Consider the following 23,049-nt stretch of genomic DNA (forward strand, 5'->3'; position numbering starts at 1 on the left):
TCGCCAAGCAAATTCTGGAACTACCTTAAACCTAAGACATCAAGTGATCCCCTAGTGTCACCCGAAACTAACAAAGAAAGCGCTGATTCACTACAGAACTATTTTTGTTACAGCGACTGCAATGAAATGCCTTTTCTTTCTTGGAAGACGCCTCCGACTAGCACCACCCAATACAAAACTTCTGGCTTACAAAACTTTCGTCAGGTCAGTCTTTGAGTATTCAAATGTTATCTGGTTCCCATACATGTAACAACTAATTAAAAAACTAGAAGGTGTACAGAGGAGAGCTCTACGGTATATATACAATAAAAAACTAACAGACTCGCCCACCGAACTACTCAACAAAGCCGGAACCTTAACACTACAAAACTTAGCAGTACTAGCCCATTCTAAACTTATGTATTAGCTCCTACACAACAAACCTAACATTGATACCTCTAGATACATCCATAAAAATGAAACACAGCCAGCGCAACATAAACACACACAAAAAACACTCAATGAGTATTCTTTTCATACCGATTGCTTCAAGAATTCATTCTTTTCTTTAGCAATAAGAGACTGGAATAAACTGGCTTAATCCATTCGTAACAGCTCCTTATTAGATACTTTTGCTAATTAAGTGGAAAAACATCTTGCCTTACAGCTCTGATTTACTTACTCTGGTTTGTTACCAACCTTCATAGCCTAATACCTTAATCTATAAGTGTTCTTTTTGTATGATGCATTATATGCATGACTGCATCCTGTTTATCATGTTCATTGGGTCTTTTATGTCACGTGTATTTTCAGATGGGTCTTTTTTTCTTATTTGGTTTCTTCTTTTCTGAGATTCTTGTTGGTTATAGTATATTGTACCATATATTGCATTTGTGATGAAGTATTTAATGCTTTTGTTTAGAAAAGCAAAAACCTTTACAATGACACACTCAGGATTATATAATGCATTTATATTCTTTGTTCGCAAATACTACCATTTGTACTTGCCCTTCCTGTTATAATCCCATGAGGGTTTGACAGTATGGGAAATAAATAAATAAATAAGGCCAGCTCTGCTACATTTATTGATTATTTGAATTAATATCGATTAATAATATATGCACGTTCGAGACTGCACTGAAAGTGCCTATCTCTGCGCCAAAGCAGCTCCTTGCCTGTACCAACACCTGTGCCGAAAGATCAAATGACTGTTCTACTGCTACAACTGCCAAGGCAGGATTCTACCTATGGTGTGCAGTCGGGAGAATGTTGCCCACTGCTCGGGTTTGCCACTCATCGCTCCGGTTGACTGCCCACATATTTGAGGTGCAACTCAGCAATTAAAATGGTCGATTTGGTCAAGATTTACAAGTATGTTCTCTTCTTTTTTTTACCATGGTTATTGGGTGTTCTTTTTAATCCCATGGGGTAATATCGATGAGAAGAAAAAATATAAAGCAAAATGGGATGGGAGAAAATTGGACTTTTCTAAAACGAGGAATCGGAATTCGAAATACACCGAAGTGGAAGGTGCACTTCTGCAGTGGCTGAAGATTGCCAGGAGTGCAAATCTCCCCGTACATGGACATGCACTTACTGCAAAAGCCATAGCTCTCACCCTCCAGATGGGCCATAAAGATTGCAAGTGCAGCAATACCTGGCTTGAGCGGTTCAAGAAATGACAGGGCACGACCTCGAAGTTGATCGTTGGCGAAAGCGCAGCCGTGACACTGTAGACGTATGGCGCCAACATCGACTCCAAGCTCTACTCGAAAAGTATGATGACAAACACATATACTATCCAGACGAGGCTCAATTTTTTTTACAAGGTGCTACTGAATTACCCATTCACTACTGCTGGCAGATCCTCATCCGGAGAAAAACAGAGCAAGGAGTGTGTCATGGTGCTGTGTGGTGCCAATGCAACAGGTGAGGACAAGCTCCGCTTGTTGATACTGGGGAAGGTGGAGAAGCCGTAGTGCTTCCAAAGTGCCACTATTCCCAAGGAATGCATCTACAGAAGTACAAGCGAGCATGGATGACTGCTGCTACTTTTGAAGACAATGTGTGCCTTCTGGATAGATGGTTCGACGTAAAGAATCGGCAAGTGTTTTTCATAATTGACAATTGTTCAAGCCACGGGAAGATAGACAACCTCAAGGTGATCGCTGTGAATTTTTTGCCGGCAAACACAACCGTGGTACTGTAGCCGATGGATCAGGGCTTCATTGAGACCACCCGGAAGCTGTACTGCAAGGCTCTCTTGCAGTGCATGCTCACAGCGTATGCTCACAGCTTATGCTCACAGCTTATGATGTCAGCAAGAGGTACAACATTTATTTCCTTGGTGCAGTCCATTTGCTGAACATTATGGTATGGAAAGAACTCACACATTCGAAGGTTGCCAACTGCGTTGTGCACGCTGGCTTTTCCCATGTCATCGTCAGCGACCCTGACGATGACCAGCCTGATGAAGAGCAGACTTGCAGCAATCTGTACGAGGCTGTTCATCAAATAGCTGGCCAAGAGGTAGAAGGCAACTTCAAGAAATTCGCATTGGCTGGTGCTGCTGCTCCAGTGATCACCCCAGTGACGGACGGGGAGATACTAATTGACACTGTTGGTGGCCCCCATGAGGATGAAGAGCTGGTGGACGAAGAACCACATGAGGTGCCAACTATGGTGCAGATGAGGGAGTATCTACGCCTGCTACGAAATAAGGTTGAATGCATGGGCGGCGACCACGACCTCGTGCAATGCCTGGTCAAGTTAGAGCTGGGGCTGCTCGCACCCGGTAAGAACTTGAAACAGCCAAAGCTCACTGCCTTTTTTGCACCTGAATAAAGTTTTGCTTAACTGAGTGCATCGTACTTTGACTTCCTCACGGTTGTGGCGCAATTAAAGCTTGACTGCTTTAGCTTTTCTCGAGTGGTCGCTTATATTGAATTACTGCTTATAATGAATTTTTTCGCCACCCCGCTGACATCGTTATAATGAGGAATTACTGTACTCCGGTATTCTTTAAATTTGCTATTGCACTCACTTCCCAAGGTTGCCCATGAGCATGGCGGCATGACGACGACTGTATGACACTGACGCTATAATGACGATAGAATGACAATGGCAGCGTGACGACAAGGAGATTATAATTCTTAAGTTATGACTATGGCATAACAATTACAGTGTGATGACGATGGCATTTCAATTATGGGATGGCGACAAGTATGGATTACGATGGTGTGATGCTAACGCTATGAAAACAGGATGACAACAATGGCATGACAACAGTGCATAATCACAAATGAATGGCGACAGCATGGTTATGATAAAATGACATTGATTGAATGACAAAGACGGTATGACATCATAACGACAAATGAGATGATGTTATTGGAGTGATCCTGATGGTGAAATGACAATGTGACGACAACAGCATGATGACTGTGACAACAATGGCGTGGCTACGACAGCACTGTGAGAGTCGGATGACGGTAGAAGAACCACAATGTTATCATGACAAAGGTAAGACAATGAATACATACGACGATGGTGTGATGACGACTATATCACGAAGTCTGTATGACAGCGATGGGAAAACGATGGTGTCATGACGAGAGTCGTATGACGAAGCAAAAGTGACAATGGAATGACCACAATGGCATGACGATGATGGTATGACAATGGATGCTTGATAATGACTGTCTGTGACAACGCAATGTCAAAGGTGGCATGACAACAGTGGCATAATTGTGATTGAATGATGAAAGCGTACTTAAAGTAGAATGACGAAGAAGGATGAATCTTGATGGAATGACGAAGGCGGTATAACGACGACATAATGACAATTGGATGTAAAATGGCAGTATGACGATAGCACGACCACGGTATGAGGGCAATGAGATGACGACACGTGTGTGATAGCAGTAGCATTACGACACCTGTGTTACGAAGCCTGTTTGATGATGATGGTGTGATGATTGTGGCATGAGAGTTGGATGACGAAGCTGGAATGACAACAATTCAGTGACCATGCCAGTATTACGATCACAAGCTCATATTTAATGGCTGAAGCTGCTAGACAACTTATGCCATTGGGTCGGCATAGGAGGCGTGACATACAGGCAGTCAGACAGACGGATAGATAGCTACTTAGATAGACTCAAAAGAGTGGAAGTGGGTAAGAATGCTAACCGCATTAAAATTATACGAAGGTGTCAGTGACAAGCAACCAGCTGTCTGCGCCAGTTTCTTCTCATGTATTGCATCTACTACATTGCTTTTCTTTTTTTAAATGCATTGGAATTCATACTTCACGGTCTTTCCCGGGTCTAACTGTTGGTTTGTATGTTTGTATCTAACCATTTTGCTGCTAACCTTTTCCTCAGGATGTAATAGTTCTGCGGAAACCCACAAGGTGGCAAGGAGTAATCTTGCCTTTGCTTCTGAGCTGTTGATAAATTCGACTTCGCCTGCCATCTGCTAGCCGCCTGGTTAGCTCAGATGGTAGAGTGGCTGCCCCGGAAAGGCGATGGTCCCGGGTTCAAGTCCCAGACCAGGACGAATTTTTCTTCAACGGCAAAGCTTTTCTTTCGAAGAACCCATATGGGTTTCCTTTGTAGCACTTAGCTATGTTTAGGTGGATGTTTTGTTCTAAACTCTACAGATGTATAGAAGATACATATTGTCACGAGCATAACAGTTGGCTGTGTAGTGGGTTTGCCACTTCTGCAGAAGCTGAGGCCGATGACGACGAAGACGCATTCTCAGTGAAGGTGTCGGACAGGAACTGCTTGTTTCCATTAGATTAAACGCAATAGCTTTCATCATATATATATAATAACATGATATATTGTCTGTATATATTCAAATGGCCACTATTGCAATATATAAAAACTTATGTAGAACGCAACTAAGCCACATAAAAATAAATAATATTCTGCAATTAAATATGTCATACAGCCTTGTCGTTGTCTTGTTAATTCCACCATCACAAGAATGCATCGCATATCACTAATTAAACACCTGTCGTGAGAAAGAATGCTAATTGCGTTACCATTGCCCATCGTCTCCATAGGATGAATGCCCCACCAATTTTTTTCTTTGGCATTTCTCTTCCTTTCATTGTAAAAGCAGACAGGGCATTGAGTAACTATGGAGCTTGTGCAAATAAATTATTGTAAACATAATGCTGACAGTGCTCTTATGTCAACATGTAGCATTTAGTGGCTATGACCAAGAAGTTTTTAGTACTTTCACTCGATCAGCTGGACTGCATACTCGTTGTGGTTACTTAGTGGCTGTGGCGTTGCGCTGCTAAGCACGAGGTCACGGAATCAAATCCTGGCCACGGCTGTCACATTTGATGGGGGCGAATTGTAAAAATGTTTGTGTACCGTGCATTAGGTGCACATTAAAGAACCCTAGCTGGTCGAAATTAATGTGGAGTGCCCCCTATGGCATGCCTCATAATCAATTGATGGTTTTGGCACATAATGTCCCAGAATTCAATTAAATTCAAGTCAGCTGGAACCTGAAAGTTTATACATTTTGCTGCTGTGGATTAGTTTTTGAAAGGAACAGTAAGGTTCATGGGATGTGTACAAATATTTGGGGCACTTCAACACTGGTTCACATCAGTAAGGGGGGGTGATTGTGTTGTCGCAGGGAGCCGGATCGGGGCTCATGGGCCGTGCCAAAAAGCTTGCTGAGATTGTTTATGGCATGGTGGGCACACTGGACATTCCCCTGACAGTGAAGATGCGAGCAGGCATGCATGAGGGCCGCCCTATTGCTCACCAAGTCATTGCCCAGCTTGTTGCAGCTCCTCGCAAGCCTGCCCTCATCACAGTGAGTAACTTCATCATATGTTTAAATAGTTATCATTTCCTGGCAAATCAAAAGGAGGCTTCAAGTTAACTCGACTAAAAAAAAAGAAAAAAAATGTTTGATCCTGGCAGATGTTTTATACCCCTTGAGAAGTAGATTTTGTGTGCAGAATAGAAATTATACTTAATAAATGGCTTGAAAGCTATTTCAGCAGATTTGTTATAAGCACACATTCATTATATTGATATTTGGCTGTGTTTACGATGTCATTTCCAAGCACTTGCACTCTTGCCTGCCTCTGTACACTGCTTCTGCCATACACAGGTGCACCCACGTTCTCGGGAGCAGCGCTACACCAAGTCAGCCGACTGGGCCTACCTCAACAGCTGTGCCCAGGCAGCGACTCCGATCCCAGTGTTTGGTGAGTGCTTGGCATTGCTGCCAAAACAGCTCTGGCATGTGTGTGCTTCTCCATACTCACACAGAGAGGGAGAGCATGTAACACGTACCTAATGGGTTGCCTTATGCCTCAGAGAAAGCACTGACTTGGGACTCAAGCAGCAAAGGGAGCTTTTGTTGGTGTTGTGTTCGTATTGTTACGGATGAGATGGATTTATTTACAAAATGATGAAGGGGACGTAGAGACAAGATCACAGGCAGTCGGGCCTTTTCTACACCGCACGCAGATCTTCCATCTCCTCTTCTTCGGCTCTGCCGCACAGTGTAACATTATTGCATTTTACCCAATAGCCATTATATGAAGCCAGCAAACAACGCATAAAGCTTAAATTTTAGCGCAACAGTAAGACCTTGATGAGAGCTAGTTGGTTCATATTTAGAACTGAGTTTGAACAGCGTAAATAAAACAAGGACACAAGAAAACAAGTACCACAGACAAGCTGGTCTATGGTATTTGTTTCCTCATGTCCTTGTTTTACTTGTGCTGTTCAACCTCAGTTCTAAACAACAAGACATGCCACATAGATGAGTACGGGAAGAACAGCACCTTTCCACTCCTCTTCTCTGTGCAGTGTAGCACTAATATGTGTATCAAGTATACTTGCTCAGCAACAAGTCGAGGCTTAAAAAACTGTCCATGGTTATGTGAAGCCGAGAGCAGCCACCGCCTGTTGAATAAAGGGGGGGTGGCAAGGGGGGTGATTTAAGAGACATTCTCCCCGCCCGCGCCACCACCACTCCTCACTCATTCCTAAAGCACCGCCAAATCAATTCTGAGACTTGACAGCTATTCGGCGGTCAACATTTTGCTGCCTTTCTCACTCATTTTGGATGTCGGTACTTATCGGCATCTCCTGGGGTGTGAAGGTGCCCACGATATGGGTTAGATAAGGAGGAAAATAAAATAATGCGAGACAGCATCCATCATCACACCCTGCAATAACCCTTAAACTCATAAGCAATATGACTGTCACCTGTTACCTCGTCTGGTTTTTCGCTAATTGTACAGCACTTTTCGTGCAAAATTGGCAACTGGAAACAAGGTTAGGATGGATAGTTGGACATGTTGGTTAAGCATGATCTGAAGTGAAGGCGCTAAAATGACGGTGGACGAAGAAGGAACACACACACACATGGTGCTCCTAGTATAAATCCGTGGCGTTTTTTCCTGATTAAATATTGTTGGAAGTGGTGCCCTGCGTGTGTGTGTGTGTTTGTTCCTTGTTCATCCACCATCGTTTTAGTGCCTTCACTTTATATCATGGATACAAGGGTCGCAAGGAGTTGAAAAATTAAGTGATCTACTAAGGGAGAGAACCAAGGCAACAGACAAACAAGAAGGCAAAGCAAAAATTAAGAAATTTAACCGTTGTTTATGAAAATATTTATGGATCAGCATCTTTCTTATAAAAAAGCAAGTAGAGAAAATGCCACCGGAACTGGGGAACAATTCCGTGTGTTTTGAATGATGCTTCTACAGTTATCATTCGAGCTGCCTGACGTAGCCACTTCTCTGCTGTGCTTATGTAGGTGTTTTTCTAATCTTCCGCGGTGGGCGCAGTACGTCTAGAATCGCAGCGTCCTGCGCTCTACGCAGTTGTACGGGACTGGCGGCCACACATCGCTAGGCAACTTCCCAAATAACAATACGGGTCGGTTATGGCACCTTACTTGGTAGAGCAGTAAACGAGGGATTCAAAAGAACTGTGATAGTTCCGCAAGTTTCTCTGTAATTCTTCCAGAGCTAATTCAAAAAACGCTACTATAATCGGATACAACTTCAGTCTGCAGTGAAGCCCTGCCCATGCCCTCATAACCGCCAGTCACTGTTTTTCCACAAGGCTGCAAATAATTCATACATCAAATTTTTCCTCTTACCCAAATAAGGCGGTAACCACGAGAATAATATTATTGCTGCGTAATTTCATACGTTTTCTCTTGCCTATTGTAGTGGAAATGCGAAAGCCTAATTCTTTATTGAACTGAAATAATATGTTTGCTTCGCTGCAACCATTTATTGTCAACTTTCCCTTCAGTTGGCGGTGAAGTTTCATGAGTAACACGGTTTCAGCAGTGAAATGAACTGCACTGCAGACTCTTGAAGAGTGAAATGGTCAGACTCCGTACGCTCTGTCCATGTTTGTTGCACACCTCATTGCTTCAGCCCATGAAAAGACCCTTGAAGAACAGCAGACGCTCCGGAGGTATCAAGTACGATGCCACTCTGAAAAGGCCGCATGACAACAATTTTGTTTGCTTCTGTGATTGGCTGGTGGAGTAACACAACCCCGTGCAGTTCGTATGCCTTGGTTGACAACTGTTTTTTTTTTTTTAAGTTGTATTCTACTATAGTAATCTTTATTTTACACTTTCGTTTGTTTACTTGTTCTTCGCAGTGTTCTTTCTTCCTGCACTTCTTTCTGCGGAAATCCATTTGACGTGGTTCCTTGTTTTCCAAGGAGAGGTGTACCTCACAGGTGTACGTGTGAAATACAGCTGATTTCATTTCTCTTTTGTGGGTTTACGTGTCTTTATGGCGAATGGTGGGCGTTATTCACATTTGTACTAGTAAAGGTAGCCCCCCCTTGTTTGCTTATAGAATTTACCTTGAGTTGAGTCCCCGCCCCCCGAAAAAGGATCCTGAGTATGTGCCTGGGTCAGCCACTGGTGTTCAATAGTGCCCATTGGGTTTCTTTGAGCTGTCGTTTCATATCCTGGCATTTCACTGTTTACTCAGTGGCTTTGGAATGGTGTTACTCATGCAGCTAGTTATCTTAGGAATGACTTAACCTTTTCAGAGTCAAGGACGTAAATATATGGCGCCGCGAACAAGTCCAAAATGGTCGATGCCATATATTTACAGCGGCGTCTGTATGTTTAAAGAGCGCACCAATTTCCTCATTTTTTTCTTTCTTGGCATGTGCTGTCACTATGTGGGAATACAGGGAATATTTTTCTCGCGCCTCCCTCTCTCGGTTTTCGTTGCGTAGATTGTTATAGAGCTAGTTTGCTTCGGCGCGCCTATATACTACTGCTCGCACATTGGTGCGCACGCGCGTGCGGCTGGCGGTTGGGGCTTTGTTCTGCGGGTGGTTTTGGCTTCTTGCACTTGTAAAAATCAAAGCTCAAAGGACAACTGCCTGTTTCTCGCTCGTTTAGTGCTAACAGCGGTGAGCATAGGAAGGGTGCTGCCATGCATGCATTTTCTTTTCTTTTTTCTTTTCTTTTGGGGGAGGGGGAGACTTGCGATATCTAGTTGTCTCTAGTTGGCGATAAGATGAAGATTAGCGGAAGTTTTTCACACGTTTTACTTTTCTGACGTGCACACAATCGCACAGTTTTCTTGTGTGTGGTCACTTACGCAGTTCAATTATGCTATGGACGTAAATATTAGTGGAATAGCAGAAACATTTGACTCTTGCGAAATATTCTCGTGTGCGCATTTTCAATGCCTTGAACTATGTGTGTAACAATGCATCAAATTTGTAATTCTTATAAGTTTATTTACTTTTTTATTGTTGTTATTCATGAATGAAGAGGAAATATATACAAACGTAAAATATTTTTTTCTCACTTTACGGTCACCCTAGAAAAATTACGGTAAATTTTTTTCGAAGTAAGTCCTTAAGAAGAACTGGAATCTGCAATAAGAAAGTCAACCCTGGGCAGTCGCATATGGCGAAAACAATCGACCCTCAAAGGGTTAAAATGCGACACGCATAATGGTTTACAAAACAGGCTGGCCACGCTCAAGGACATAGCTCATGTCTCTCTATGCTTTGGCTAAGGCAAAATAATGTAATAGGTTAATGTTTCTAGCTGGCCAAACAGTCACATTTATGAGGACAGAGTTTTCGTAAGCAGTAAAATGACATTAACATAAGACACGTTTGGCACTGCCACTGTGAAAATATGGTACTGGCTCCCAAATAATCAAATTCAATTATTGATGATGTAATGAAGCAGACGTGCCCCTGTGCATGTGCCAACTTAAGAGGAAGACGAAGGACCATGCTGTGATCACGAGCGAGCCCTGTGCTATGGACAGCCCTTGCAGTGCCCTTATATACCTAGCGTTCCACAATGTTATCAACGACAATAAACCTCATCGTATTTGGTGGAGGTTGCTGAGATCCTTTGTCTCATCCTAGAGCTCCGCACTCGGACCCTGCCAATAAGATTGCCCTGCACTATGCTTGATCACGCCGCCTCGTTGCCTGCACCACCCACGGCTGACCATGGTCATCTGCGCCGGCGTTCCTTGTCAATGCGACCCACCTATTTTCAGTGGGAACGCCAAACACAATGTGGAAGACTGGCTGTCATCGTATGAATGTGTAATTGCCCGTAACAAATGGGATGACGAGTCTAAGCTGACCCACGTGCCTTTCTACCTCGCCGACGTAGCAAAACTTTGGTTCTTCAACCAGGAATCCGACTTTACAAGCTGGTCAGTAATTAATACTCTTATTGCCTAAGTGTTTGGTCTCCCAGCTGTGCATAAGCTATGCGCTGAACAGTGCCTACGCCAGCGCGCACAGCAGCCTAGAGAGACATTCCCCAGCTACATCGAGGATGTTCTCGATTTGTGCAAGCAGGTAAATCCCAGCATGTCAGAAGATGACAAGATCAAGCATATCTTCAAGGGCATCTAGGACAGTGCATTCCAGATGTTGCTGGCCAAAAGCCCAATTAGCGTATCCGTCCTCATTAACCTCTGCCAGAGCATTGGGGAGCTGCGCCGCCAACGTTCCATCGCCCGCCAGAACATTCAGCACGCCGATTCCGTTTCTGGCATCGCAGTTTCCACCGAAATAACCAACTCGACCCTCTCACAGCAAATCAAAGATTTTATTCGTGAAGAGGTGGCAAGGCAGCTCTCGCTGCTGCCTCACAGTGACGCACCTATGGCAGCTTTGCCTCCAACGCTGCAGCAAGCCATCCGACCTCAGATATCTGAAGCGCTTCCTGCAGCTCCTACAACCCCCCAACCCAATCCCATGAGTGTGCCGCTATCCTGTACTGACTTTGCCACCCACTCTACGTCGCTGCCGCTCAGTTATGCAGCCGTGGTTGCATGGCCACCTGCGCCGACAGCTTCCTTTTCATCGCCCATGCATCCGGCTTCATTTCCAGTTGCCCGACCGTCACCACAGTTTTTTCGTCCCACCAAGACGTGGCACACTCAAGACAACCGGCCTAGCTGCTTTGCCTGCGGCATTGCTGGCCATGTGGCGCGCTTCTATCACCACTGTGTCCCAACTATGCATATCACCTTTGACATGCCCAGCTACGCAAGACCATACGCCGTCACACCTCCATTTTCACCACGACGTCTTGACACTGATCGTCAGTCGGGAACTTAGCGTTCCCCCTTCCCCTCGTCAGCATTCGATTTCGCCCCTGCATCGTCGAGCTCGCACTAAAGAGGGAAACTGACTGGTGCAGTTCCCGAAGCAAGAACTGCAAATACATCGACATTCTCAAGACCTCAATCTTTGCCACAAAATGTTATTACCGTTTTTGCAGAGGGAGTACCCGCAGTGGCACTAGTCGATGCCAGAGCAGCCGTTTCCATCATTCACGAGAACCTTTGTCGCAAACTATGAAAAGTATGACGAGGTTTATTGTTGACAACATTGTGGAGCGCTAGGTACATAAAGGCAGTGCAAGGGTTGTGTCCATAGCATGGGGCTCGCTCGCGATCACGGCACTGTCCTTCGTCTTCCTCTTCAGTTGGCGCATACACAGGGGCGCGTCTGCTTCATTACAATAATAAATAAGTTGATTACATTTGCATTTCATCTGAAAGAAAAGGCAGTTTGCCCAGTTTTATTGCATCTTCCTACAAGATTACCTTACTGCAGCTAACTGCTTCACACTGCTCTTTTTATGCAATCTGCAGGAATGTTTTTCTGGAAGCAGTTATTTGTTCAGAATACCTTACAGGTCCAAAGAATGGGCATTGGGTAAGGGGAGATGCGGGAATGTCTGTAAATAAACAGTTTGAACACGATAGAAATGTCTGAACATTCTTCAAGTGACATAAATGTCTTGTGAAGCCCTTGTGTAAAAAGCTTTTATCTGAGGAAGCATGGGTGGCGAGGTGTACTCAGGCCCCCTCGGTACATTTCATTCACTCCCAAATGCAAAGATTGTTCTTTTTTTTAAGGCAAGTTCATCATCACTGTACGATATATTCATCATTTCATCACTCATCATTAGTACAGAAGGAATAGTACATTTAGGTGCGGTGAGTGTTTCTATATTATGTTAAGCCTTTCTAGTTACAATAAAAAGAAAACTTTTCTTAACTGGTGGATATGTCAGCACACCAGAATGTAAAACAACCTTGTTCTCGCAGTGTACATCAGATGCACAAGATTACAAAAGTAAAGAACATTCCTTCTAGTGCTGTGTGCCCCAAACATTCCTGAGTCCCTTGAATATGTGCAGGCAGCGGGGACATCCTGAGCTGGGAGGACGCTGAGAAACGGCTTTCGGAGACATCTGTCAGTGGCCTGATGATTGCCAGGTGAGTCTTGTTGTCGGCTTGAACTGAAAGTTTGACAAGTTCACTTGCAGAAAGAGCAGTGTCTCCCCCTCTCCTCTCTCTCCCTTCTTCAGTAATGGTAGGTCGCATGTTACTGAGCAGCAACAGTGCCTGCACTGTGCATATTCCTTTATTTTAATGCATTCTTTTATTGTGGTACACTCTAAAAACTGTTTACACCCTTTGGGGTCAGGGTGTCTACCAAACAGAAAAACCGGGAATTCGCAGGGATTTTGAATAGTCTGGAAATACTAAGGGAAAACTCCAGGACTTTGTGCTTCTACTAGGGAAAATTAGCTGTAATTTTATTGAAAGGGAACGAAAGTTGCGGTAATGCTCGCTCGCGCAAAAGAGAAGGATCGTAACTAATCGTCTTTTGACGTTGTCGGCAGGAGGAGTTGCCAGTGTATAGTTAACGACTGACTTTATGGACGCCCGATAATTAAGACGGCTTTGCGGCATCACTACGTACCCCATAGAATCAATGTATAAGAATGTCTGAAATTTCGGACACAAGAACCCTTCGCCATCCAATATTCTGGACTTTTTGCCCTGACCGCATGTCCGAAACAGCATTAATCAAAGCCACCACTGCCGCCGTTTTTATTACCTCGCTGCCTTGAACCGACGCTCTCACACGCTGATCCGCTAGGCCTAGCTGCTTCAATGTTCGCTGTTAAGCTTCTTGCCGTGTGGCGCCGTGTTCTTCATTGAAAGAATTCGCCGCTGTCAAAAATGGCACCGAGTCCGTCTTTGTGGTCCTCGCGATTGGCATCGAAGCTTGGAAAGCATGGCACGTTGCAAGTCAGCTTCGCCTCAATGTAGAAAAGTTATGCGGTGAAGCATACGCTAAAGTATTGCGGTGAAGCATAACAAGAGTGGGAAGATGCGATTGTCATGAAACACACTATCTGTTTCGTAATTATATACGCGTCCACCCGCCATCTCCTGTCATAGTACGAGCACCGATATGCCTAATAAGTGTACTGGTAGGCCTTTTCAGATATGCCTGTGGTGATTTGAGCCCTTAATGGCAGTAAAAGACACAGGTGGGCAGAACCAGCGTCGAATGGTGCATCCATTTAGGTTCTGAAAGCCCTTTATTGTCCCCTACTTCTTGGGGCACTGCCTTTGCTCATGGCTCACCAGGTGGAATCTTTAGCTTTCTTGTAGCCTGCCAGGATGACTCAAGCTGGTATAAATGTGTCTTGTGTGTTTGACAGGGGAGCTCTTATCAAGCCATGGATTTTCACAGAGATCAAGGAGCGGCGGCATTGGGACATCTCGTCTTCAGAGCGCCTCGACATTCTGCGCAAATACACGGCCTATGGCCTCGATCACTGGGGCTCTGATACAGAGGTAACAGTGTCCTTCTGTGGTACACTTTGACATCCAAAAGCAATTGTCTCAATAAATCAAGTTATTACTTTTACTTTTGCATGATGTAGGTAACATGAATCATGATGCCTCATTGAAGTGATAAATGCTCTGTCAATGCGCTAAAGAACTGTGCTATGGGAAAGTAGTGCAGATGGCAAAGATGCTTTTTTTTCTTTCTCTCTTTTTTTCTTTTCTATGTGCATAAGCTTCCATTAAGTTTGATAACTAAGACCTCAATATACGGGACACTGGTACAATAATTTATCAGATATAACAAAGTAAATCTAAAGCATATACTGTCGATATCAGCGTGTAACGAATCTAATGTGTGCTTGTAGCAAATATCAGAAATTTGGTTTCGGATGCGAGTTCCTCTGACGAAATTCTTACAGACTTGAAAACAATTAATTAGCAATATAGGTGCAAGCTCTCAAACACCTTTTATGTGAAAAGTGGCTGTGTATTTTTTGCCGCATGAATTTGGCAACACATGTTGAAAGTGCTCTCTTCCTTTCTACAATTCAAAATATTTAAATTAAGGGTGAATGACGAAATTATTTCAATAGTAAGACCTCGTTAATACATAGTTGGCAGGGAATGTGGATCAAGTATGCACAAAGCGCTGTACTAATTAACCGACAATGGCAGATGAGCAGCTACAGACTTTTGGCGAGGAAAGAACTACAAGAAATTCAGCAGACGACACTACTGTTTCCTTAATCGGGGACAATGATGGCAGCTCCCTGTCCTGCAATGATGATGACAACTTCCATTGTGCCCATTTTGATATTTCATTGATACCGTATTTACACGATTGTAAGTCGACCCCCCCATATCACGTGATAGGGAGAAAAAAAGAAGCACACCCGAGGGTGCATTTTATAACTGCTGCCATCGTCAGCGCTGCTACGGTCCCACAGCACGTCGTCGTCCAGCGAAATTCCACATTTGGCAAACGACCGCACCACGACATCTTGTGAAACACCAGCCCACGCCGAATGCACCCAACCACACGCAGTCATCAGGGAGGCTCTTTTGACAGGTCCGGTTGGCGTAGTTAGCGGTCTTCTGCCGCCAGCCACTTGTTGTACTCACGGCAAAGCAGGTCCTTAAAAGGCGAAGATCTGGACTTTTTTCATGACCATGTATGTATGATCATGACTTCACTGGCAGGGACCGATGCACAGCTAAAATCATGATTTTTGCCAGGAAACACCTTTTTTGATTTTGCTTATTTTGTAATCCTAGACATTTAACGAAACTCCTCACCAAGTTTGGTTGCAATGTGTGTGTAGGAAAGCAGGAAATGAATTATCTTCTCGTGACAGGGCGCTTGCTCGCCATCGAGTACGCCCATGAACACTGCATTCAAGACGTGGCTGCAGAGCAGACAACTAATCGAACACGGATTGAACGCCCACGTTAGAAAGTTTGTTTTTCGTGCATTTTAATTATAAGAGACTTTCCAATGAGGGTATAGCAGACCACAAAGTCAAAACTAAGAATCAAAGGCATAATTCTGGCTTCGGTGCCCTTGTCTGCTAGCGCAGACAAGGGCGCTGGACTGCTCTAAGGCTGAAAAAAAGTGACAACGAGTAGAAGCAATTGTTGCAGACCAGGTTCAAATTGAAGAGGGTCCAACCTATGGAGCAGGGCACATTGATTATTTATTGTTGGTCTTAGAATGAAGCAGCGTGTTCTGCAATGTTTAAGTTCATTTTTCTCAGTTTGCACTCTTTGGTCGAACAGAACATTTTGGAAAACTATCATTTCTTAACTGCTTTGGCAAACCTGCTTTAAAAGTAGTTTTTAGGCTGAAATTTCCTCAGGAACAAAATGAGGTACTTTCATATTTTTCAATTTTTATTAGCAAAAAGAATTATTACATATCTGACATATAATGAACATGAAAAGAAAAATTGAACCTAAACTCAAAGTGACGACATTGTTACAGACATGTAATGAGAAACATACAACTGGCCTTACCCTGCGCTATTATGCCTATAGACGCTATCTAACAAAAACAATCACAGTGTCTTCATTACTTCTGAAATAATAGTTTTCCTAAAGTGACATCCCTAATTGGCCCGTATGACAGCCATAACTTCTTTTGTATTTGATCTGTAATAATGAAATTTGGAATATATGCTTAAAACAAGAAGATACATAAACCTTTAAAATGTTATAAATATTCATAACAATGGTTTAGAAGTTATATTTCATTCCCCCATGCCCCCCCATAAAGGGAGACATGGGCCTCGAGGAAAATCTTTTTACTATTGCTATAAGAGAAATGAAATTTACAGGTAATAGCTAATTTAATGTGCTAGTTGCAAATATGCAGCTATCTTTTTTTCTCTACAAAAGGGAAGGAAATGTTTTTTACAATTTTTGTTGTTCCAACATTTTGGGTTGGCTGGCAAAAAATGTGTTACTGTAAGCAAGCTAAATGCTATGGGAATATATTCCTTAATAATTAAGAAGTGCAGTAAGCATTGTTTCATGTTATATTGTATGCCTATTCATTTCAAAAATATGTAAGTTCAAAGTTGTAACTTTAAATGTGAATTATTCTTGTTTTTTTTAATTCCTCAAAATGTGAAAATCTTTCAGGGTGCAGCAACATGGGTATTATAGACTTGCTGCACTCCTTGGAAGCCTAGCTGTCAGATAAAAACAGGTTATCAAGATTGGACGATCTGGAGAGTAACTGCGCCTCTCTGAATATTGCTGATGGCCAAGAAGAGTTGCTTTAGAAAAGTGGGAAGAACTGATCACCATGTGAGAAATGCATTTTATGCTCCTGGATATAAAAATTTGGCATGAAAGCAAGGATATTTTGCTGGAAAGCAAACCAGAAAAGATGCTCTATCAAATGAAACCAATGTGACGTGGCTCTGATAAGTGATTTTGGAATAGTGAATGACGAAATGGATCACTTTCAGCACTTCCATGCGCAAAACTGGGCATTTCATAGGATAAAAACAGTGTTTTTTCCCTTAACGACCCGTTGTGTTAAGCTGGTGTTTTATCATTTTCTTTTTTCAGTGGGTGCACTATACGTAGATTAGAAGCTCTACAAAAATGAAAATTAGATTTTTTACTGATATTTCTCTCTCTCCTTAAAGGGACACTAAAGTTACACAATAAATCAGTTTAGACTAATGAAGCATTGTTTGAGAACCCTGCAGGCAGTCATTTCAAAAAACTAGTTTGATTATTAGATGAGGAAGTGAAAGTCCAAGTATCAGTATTTTAATTTTGCGCCGAAACCCCGACGCCGCTACGTCAGTGTGACGTCAGGGATTTGAAAGTATGTTGTCGCATTTGGGCTGCATTCGCTGAGTAAAGGTTCCCGAAACTTGCCATGTGTAATATTTGGTTCCTCTAGAACACGATGTAGTCAACCTGTACCACTATGTATAATTAGTAGGCCCTACAAGATGCCATCAAAATCCAAGACATCACAGCCACCAGGGGCGGGAACTTAAGTAGGCGTCGCCACCCATATTTCGTTCTTGTGCTTTTTCTGGCTTACCAAAGGTCTTATCGTTATAAGAGTAGTGTTTTTGGTGTTGCAGAACGGTAATTTACTGATGCAGAAGAAATAATTTTTCACTTTAGTGCCCCTTTAAGAACGAAATTATACGTTCCTGTACACGTACATCTACTAAAGCATGTACTAAGTGAGCAATGTGTATGAGGGGACGACGTATATAGCAGTCGCAATAGTTTACTTATAATGCACGGGTTGGCGTGTCTGCGGCTGACCGACAGCTAACACGCGCTCTTTGCATTGTAGGGTGTCGAACGGACGCGGCGTTTCCTCTTGGAGTGGCTGTCATTCCTTCACAGGTGAGCTTTCCTACACATTGTCACCAGACACAGCAAGAACGCATGTAAGGTAGAACCTCCCACCTACAAATTCAAATTTATTGCACGTAATAGGATTAATACAAATATGTGCATATACAGAACGAGGTCTCAGGGCTTACCGTAATCACTGTGGGTGGGGCCTCCTATGCCAGCAAAATGAGTAGAACGCACAGTATAAAAACAAAAGAGAGCACGACAAAAAGATACATAAGAGTCGAAACATGATATAACGACACGGATATAACGAATCAGTGGTTATAGCAAAGTAAATAAAAAATTCTTGCACCTGTTAAAGTGTAACAGATGTATGTTTATAAGAAATATTCGATACTGTAAGAAACCTGTTTTTGTGTTGGATGCAACTTTGTTATAATGAGGTTCAGCTGTATAGCTGCATTAAAACACAACACCTAATAAGATAAGATAGGGAAGTGTTCACAGGTAGACGGGATTATTCATGGTTAAAGAAAAAAATTTTTAATTTTCTTTCAAACACTTGCAAGGAAGTTTCAGATTTCATATGCCTGGATAAAGTTCAAAAATTACACTGAGGAAGAAAGCGAAGTGGATCTGCCAAAATTACTATGTATCCTAGGCAAAAGCAAGTTACAATGAGTTGCAAAGTGAGTAGAATTTGTTAACTTGAAATATGTCATAAAAAATGTTCTGTTTAGCTTTCTGTAGGGCAGCGCCTCCGTTTGGTAACACACTGTGTTCTACGCAGCCTCCGAGACCCACAGTCTGGTATCACTTTACAAACATGCCAAGCAGCCGTTTGGTAACATACTTAATTTTCAATGTTGCTAGTTCAAGTTTTCTCCTCCAAAGAGCAGTGCCTGCGAATTTTCCATCCAGGTGGTAGCACACGTGCTCGTTCTATTCTTTCCAAGTTTTCTTTTATTTTCATGCCTGTCCTAGCTGCATGAACGCTAAAATTACATACAAAAGAAGCAATACAATACAGATGCATGATCACCATTTGAAGGCCTTGGCATGACGCGAGAGAGTGTAACATTCAGCCTTCTTTTGTCAGAGCTCATAAGTTTCATACTTTTTCGCATTTCTGGCTGTCTCTTGGCTACAGGCACTCTGTAATGTTATACAAGATGGCAGCAATCTGAAATACTGGCACAAACGTTTGTAAAAACATAGCTTCTTACGTGAAAACTAGGTACTCAAAGTTGTGCTTGTGACCACTTGGCAACACGACACGTTAGTGGTTCTAACATTAGGAATATCGTGGGCCGACCCCAAAGATGGGGCAATATAAAACAATCTAACGAGACCAGTACACGGGAGACAACCAGTACTACTTCAAACACCACTTCCACAAGGACCAATTCGGAAGCCAGTACAGCATCTGCACACAAATTTTTCAGGATGAATTTTTCTTCCACTGCGAGACTTTTCTTTCGAGGAACCCATGCGGGTTTCCTTTGTAGCAATTGCTTCGATTGGGTGGATGTCTAATTTTTTCCTTTATTAAATGAATAAATAATCCACCTGTCATAATCCACCCATTAAACCCATGACATCACCCATGACACATAGTGAAACCTGGTGGCCCAAATAAGCACACCTGAAAGCATGCTGAACGCATTCTTTAACAGCAACCAGAATTGTTTCTTCATAAATTTTTGTTGTTGAATGCTAGAGTTTGCTACAAACAGTCATCGGTACATATTCAGTGCATATCTAGGGACAGTGACAAGCATAGATTTGCACCACATTGTGGTCCAGTGTTACTAAACAGTGGCATACCAATTTCAAATTTATTTCTGAAGTAAATGAAATAAACAATCATTTTTGTGCAATGGTTTATAACTGGTGTAAGTGCAATGAGCCAGCAATAAATTTTTCCGTAAGAATATGGCACCATAAAGGGTTAAGCTGATTCCCTAATTGTCTCTGAAATGAGTAAAACTGAGGGAACAGGAAGAGCAGCACTTTGTTACAGAGGCACATATCCCTTTCATCTACCTGCAGCACAGCTGCCTTAATTAAGTACTTGTCACTGAGGGGGTGCAAACTGCACTATATGCTAAAACTGGAATGGCCGGCCACGAACTATCGTTCATTTGACTGAAATAAATATCATTTTATTCAGTCGAACATGTGTTAATTTGACAAGTCTGTTCGTTTGACAAACCCTATCATAGCTCTCTTTTATTTTATGTGCTAATAATTCTGTGCACCCTTCATTTAAACATGGAATGTTCACTCGAAGTAATTATTAGTTGCGAGATGGTACCTGCGTCTTCTTCTCCTACCTCTTGGTCGTTGGGTAGTTACTACATTATTATCTGCTCCTGCTGTCTACCTGCTGCTTTGTATGAGTCTATAGCATTACCATTGGTCAACCAAAGCACAACAGCATCTCTCCGCTGCTTCTCCATGACTCCAGTGCTTTCACACAGCCAGTTCATCCACCAAGGACATCCCTACATTGTCGAAAACCTCATTTTGGAGTGTGTGCTGCTATGTAAATAAAAAAATGAAAAACAACTTCAGATAAAGACATAATTTCTTTTTCGTGCAAGCAATTGTATTGATTGTAGTATACGGCAAGACGAAGCGAAAGGTTCATGTCATAAAGGTGAAGTTTATTAAACAAATGTTTTTTACACTGTATCATAGGTAAATGTAACTGCACACAGGTGGGGCATCAGAAATAAGTTATTCCATGTGTGCCAGTTCAAAATCTGACGTCAGTTCAATATCAATCTTGCTCAAAGAAGCTAGGCTGTCCAAATCACCACATTTTCTTTTCTCAATATCACTTAAAGCGATCACTCAACCCACGAAGGGTGCCATTTTTAAATAGATGGCTGGCGACACAACAACAAAACAAAAAAGTCTATGTTCACAATTTTGCTGAGGCTCCTTAGACCATTTTGTTTACGACTAGCACAGAAGAGTAATGGACAAGCTCAAGTTGTCTTGATGGCTGTATGGAAAATAAAATGACACTGGACATGTTGGGCTTGTTGTTGACCTTTTTTGTTAGCTTGACTCAGCTCCTGTACCGAAAGGGTTAAACCCAGAGGTGGGCAAATATCAAAATTTTCAAATACGAATTGAATATGAATGCTTAGTCATCATACCATGTTGATGAAGCAGTGCACTGACCAGGACAAGGCGGAGAGCCACAAAAATGCGCGGCACTCGAAGCGAGTGTCGTGTGTTCTTCTGTCTCTCTGCCTTTTCCTGGTCAGCGTGCTGCTTCACGAGCACAGTAGTATGATGATTAATCACCAACTTGCCCAACTTTCCACATTACAAATATTGAATAATGATATGTGCATGCATAGTTGGTTACTTTAACATGTTCGAACATCGCAATTTACATTGTCAACATTAAAAAATTAGACTAGTATGCTGTTATCTAAAAGATTGTGTTAACTCATGTTAACTTGAAAAATTTAGGAATTTCCGCTAGGTGTTTGCCCACTCCTACTTGTGCCTTACTATACAGCATCAAATGCCCATAAAATCAGAGGCATTTGACGCTGCGCCAGCAATCACTCATCGCATTAGCTGTCAAGCACACTATTGGGGACGCTGCTGTAATAGTAACAAATGAGCAAGGCAACAGCTGTGCTCACACTCAACCAGATTGAAGTGGTGCTGTACCGTTTGTTATGACCATTGCTTGGAAGAGAACTGCAAGAACATTGCCTCTATTTTGTGCCACGTGCAAACAGGACTTCTGCAGCACAGCTTGTGCAGCAAGCCCCCTCTGTTTTCCTTCAGTGTGAGACAGCTGACCGACTCATTCTTGTCAAGGTGCTGCATTTGCAAGATTACGCAACCACAAATGTAATGCGAGGTTTGCTACATTATACTGCAGGAAGAAGGAAGAGGGCAGCTTGGAGTGCATGAAAGAATGGTTTGATTATAACTCCAACTAAACATGTGTAAGTGCATTCGCACTAGTTTAGAATAGCGACTTTAACACACCACAATGCGCGCAGCCATCCTGGCAATGTCCATCCCGGAATGCCCATCGCCGGTGAAACTTGTACAACTAGTCCCCGGTTTCGTTTGGGTGCGTATTGCTATAGCGGATCGGCCACCACTCTGTCCTGAAATGTAACAGGCACGCAATACGCTGCACAGTGGCACGACATGGGCATTCGGCGAGGAGCTGGCACACTTGCATAGTGAGGCCACGTGGACGGGAATCACTGCTGAGGATTAGCCCATTAGCCCTGTACTCCTGGAACGAAAAGAACATTGTTATTGCAGTTGGATTCCCTTGCGCAGCCGCCCCCTTTCGTTGCGCTCTTAAGTGCACCCGCGCTATCCGCAAACCCGTGCCTCTTGTTACTGAGAGGCTGGTTTTCCCGCAAAGCTTGGTCGTCCAATGGCTGAACCCGCTTTAGAGGCTTATCCCGAAACTCAACACAAAATCGGACATATTCTTAAATTAAATATAGACAATCGGTAAGAACATGCTTGCTCCCACACAGCCAGCAATATATTTTATTTGTTTCAACTATTTGTATCCAGCCAAATATTTGAAGGTTCTTGAATCGAATATGAATATTAAATATATAATATTCGATAATTATTGAATTTTTGCACACCCCTACTTAAAATTAAAACCTCATTGAGGACAGATCTTGTGCACTTGTATTAGAAGTCCGCAACCCTTGCCCTTGTGAACGTTCCCTCTGAAATTGAACTGCATTATCTCAGCTTTGACTTGCATAATACTATTGCAGTAAAATTTTGTACAGCTTTTATTTTTGGTGGTATAAACCATTCACTAGTGCCTATTATGATGGTTGTCACTGTTGCAGGTACATCCCTGTGGGCCTTCTAGAGGTTCTTCCACAAAAGATAAATGAGAGGCCACCGCCGTATCGGGGCCGCGATGATCTGGAGACCCTCTTTGCCAGTCCATCTTGTGCTGATTGGCTAAAGATCAGGTGAGTCATACCTGCATGTAAGAATGCAACTGCTGACTTCGT

The 23,049-nt window shown here is 42.8% G+C and overlaps 1 protein-coding gene across 3 annotated transcripts in view; it reads left to right on the forward strand.

Annotated features, from left to right (window-relative positions):
- The window catches only part of Dus3 (Dihydrouridine synthase 3), an 84,865-nt gene that overhangs the window by 55,937 nt on the left and 5,879 nt on the right, over positions 1–23,049 (forward strand). For all 3 annotated transcript variants that reach the window (XM_065445257.1, XM_065445266.1, XM_065445274.1), the window contains 6 exons: positions 5,644–5,826; positions 6,130–6,226; positions 12,721–12,799; positions 14,041–14,176; positions 18,000–18,052; positions 22,879–23,007. In XM_065445257.1, the coding sequence (XP_065301329.1) occupies positions 5,644–5,826; positions 6,130–6,226; positions 12,721–12,799; positions 14,041–14,176; positions 18,000–18,052; positions 22,879–23,007 (677 nt within the window). The remainder of the gene's footprint in view (positions 1–5,643; positions 5,827–6,129; positions 6,227–12,720; positions 12,800–14,040; positions 14,177–17,999; positions 18,053–22,878; positions 23,008–23,049) is intronic.

This window comes from Dermacentor albipictus, chromosome 1 (assembly GCF_038994185.2).
Source record: "Dermacentor albipictus isolate Rhodes 1998 colony chromosome 1, USDA_Dalb.pri_finalv2, whole genome shotgun sequence".
Taxonomy (NCBI): domain Eukaryota; kingdom Metazoa; phylum Arthropoda; class Arachnida; order Ixodida; family Ixodidae; genus Dermacentor; species Dermacentor albipictus.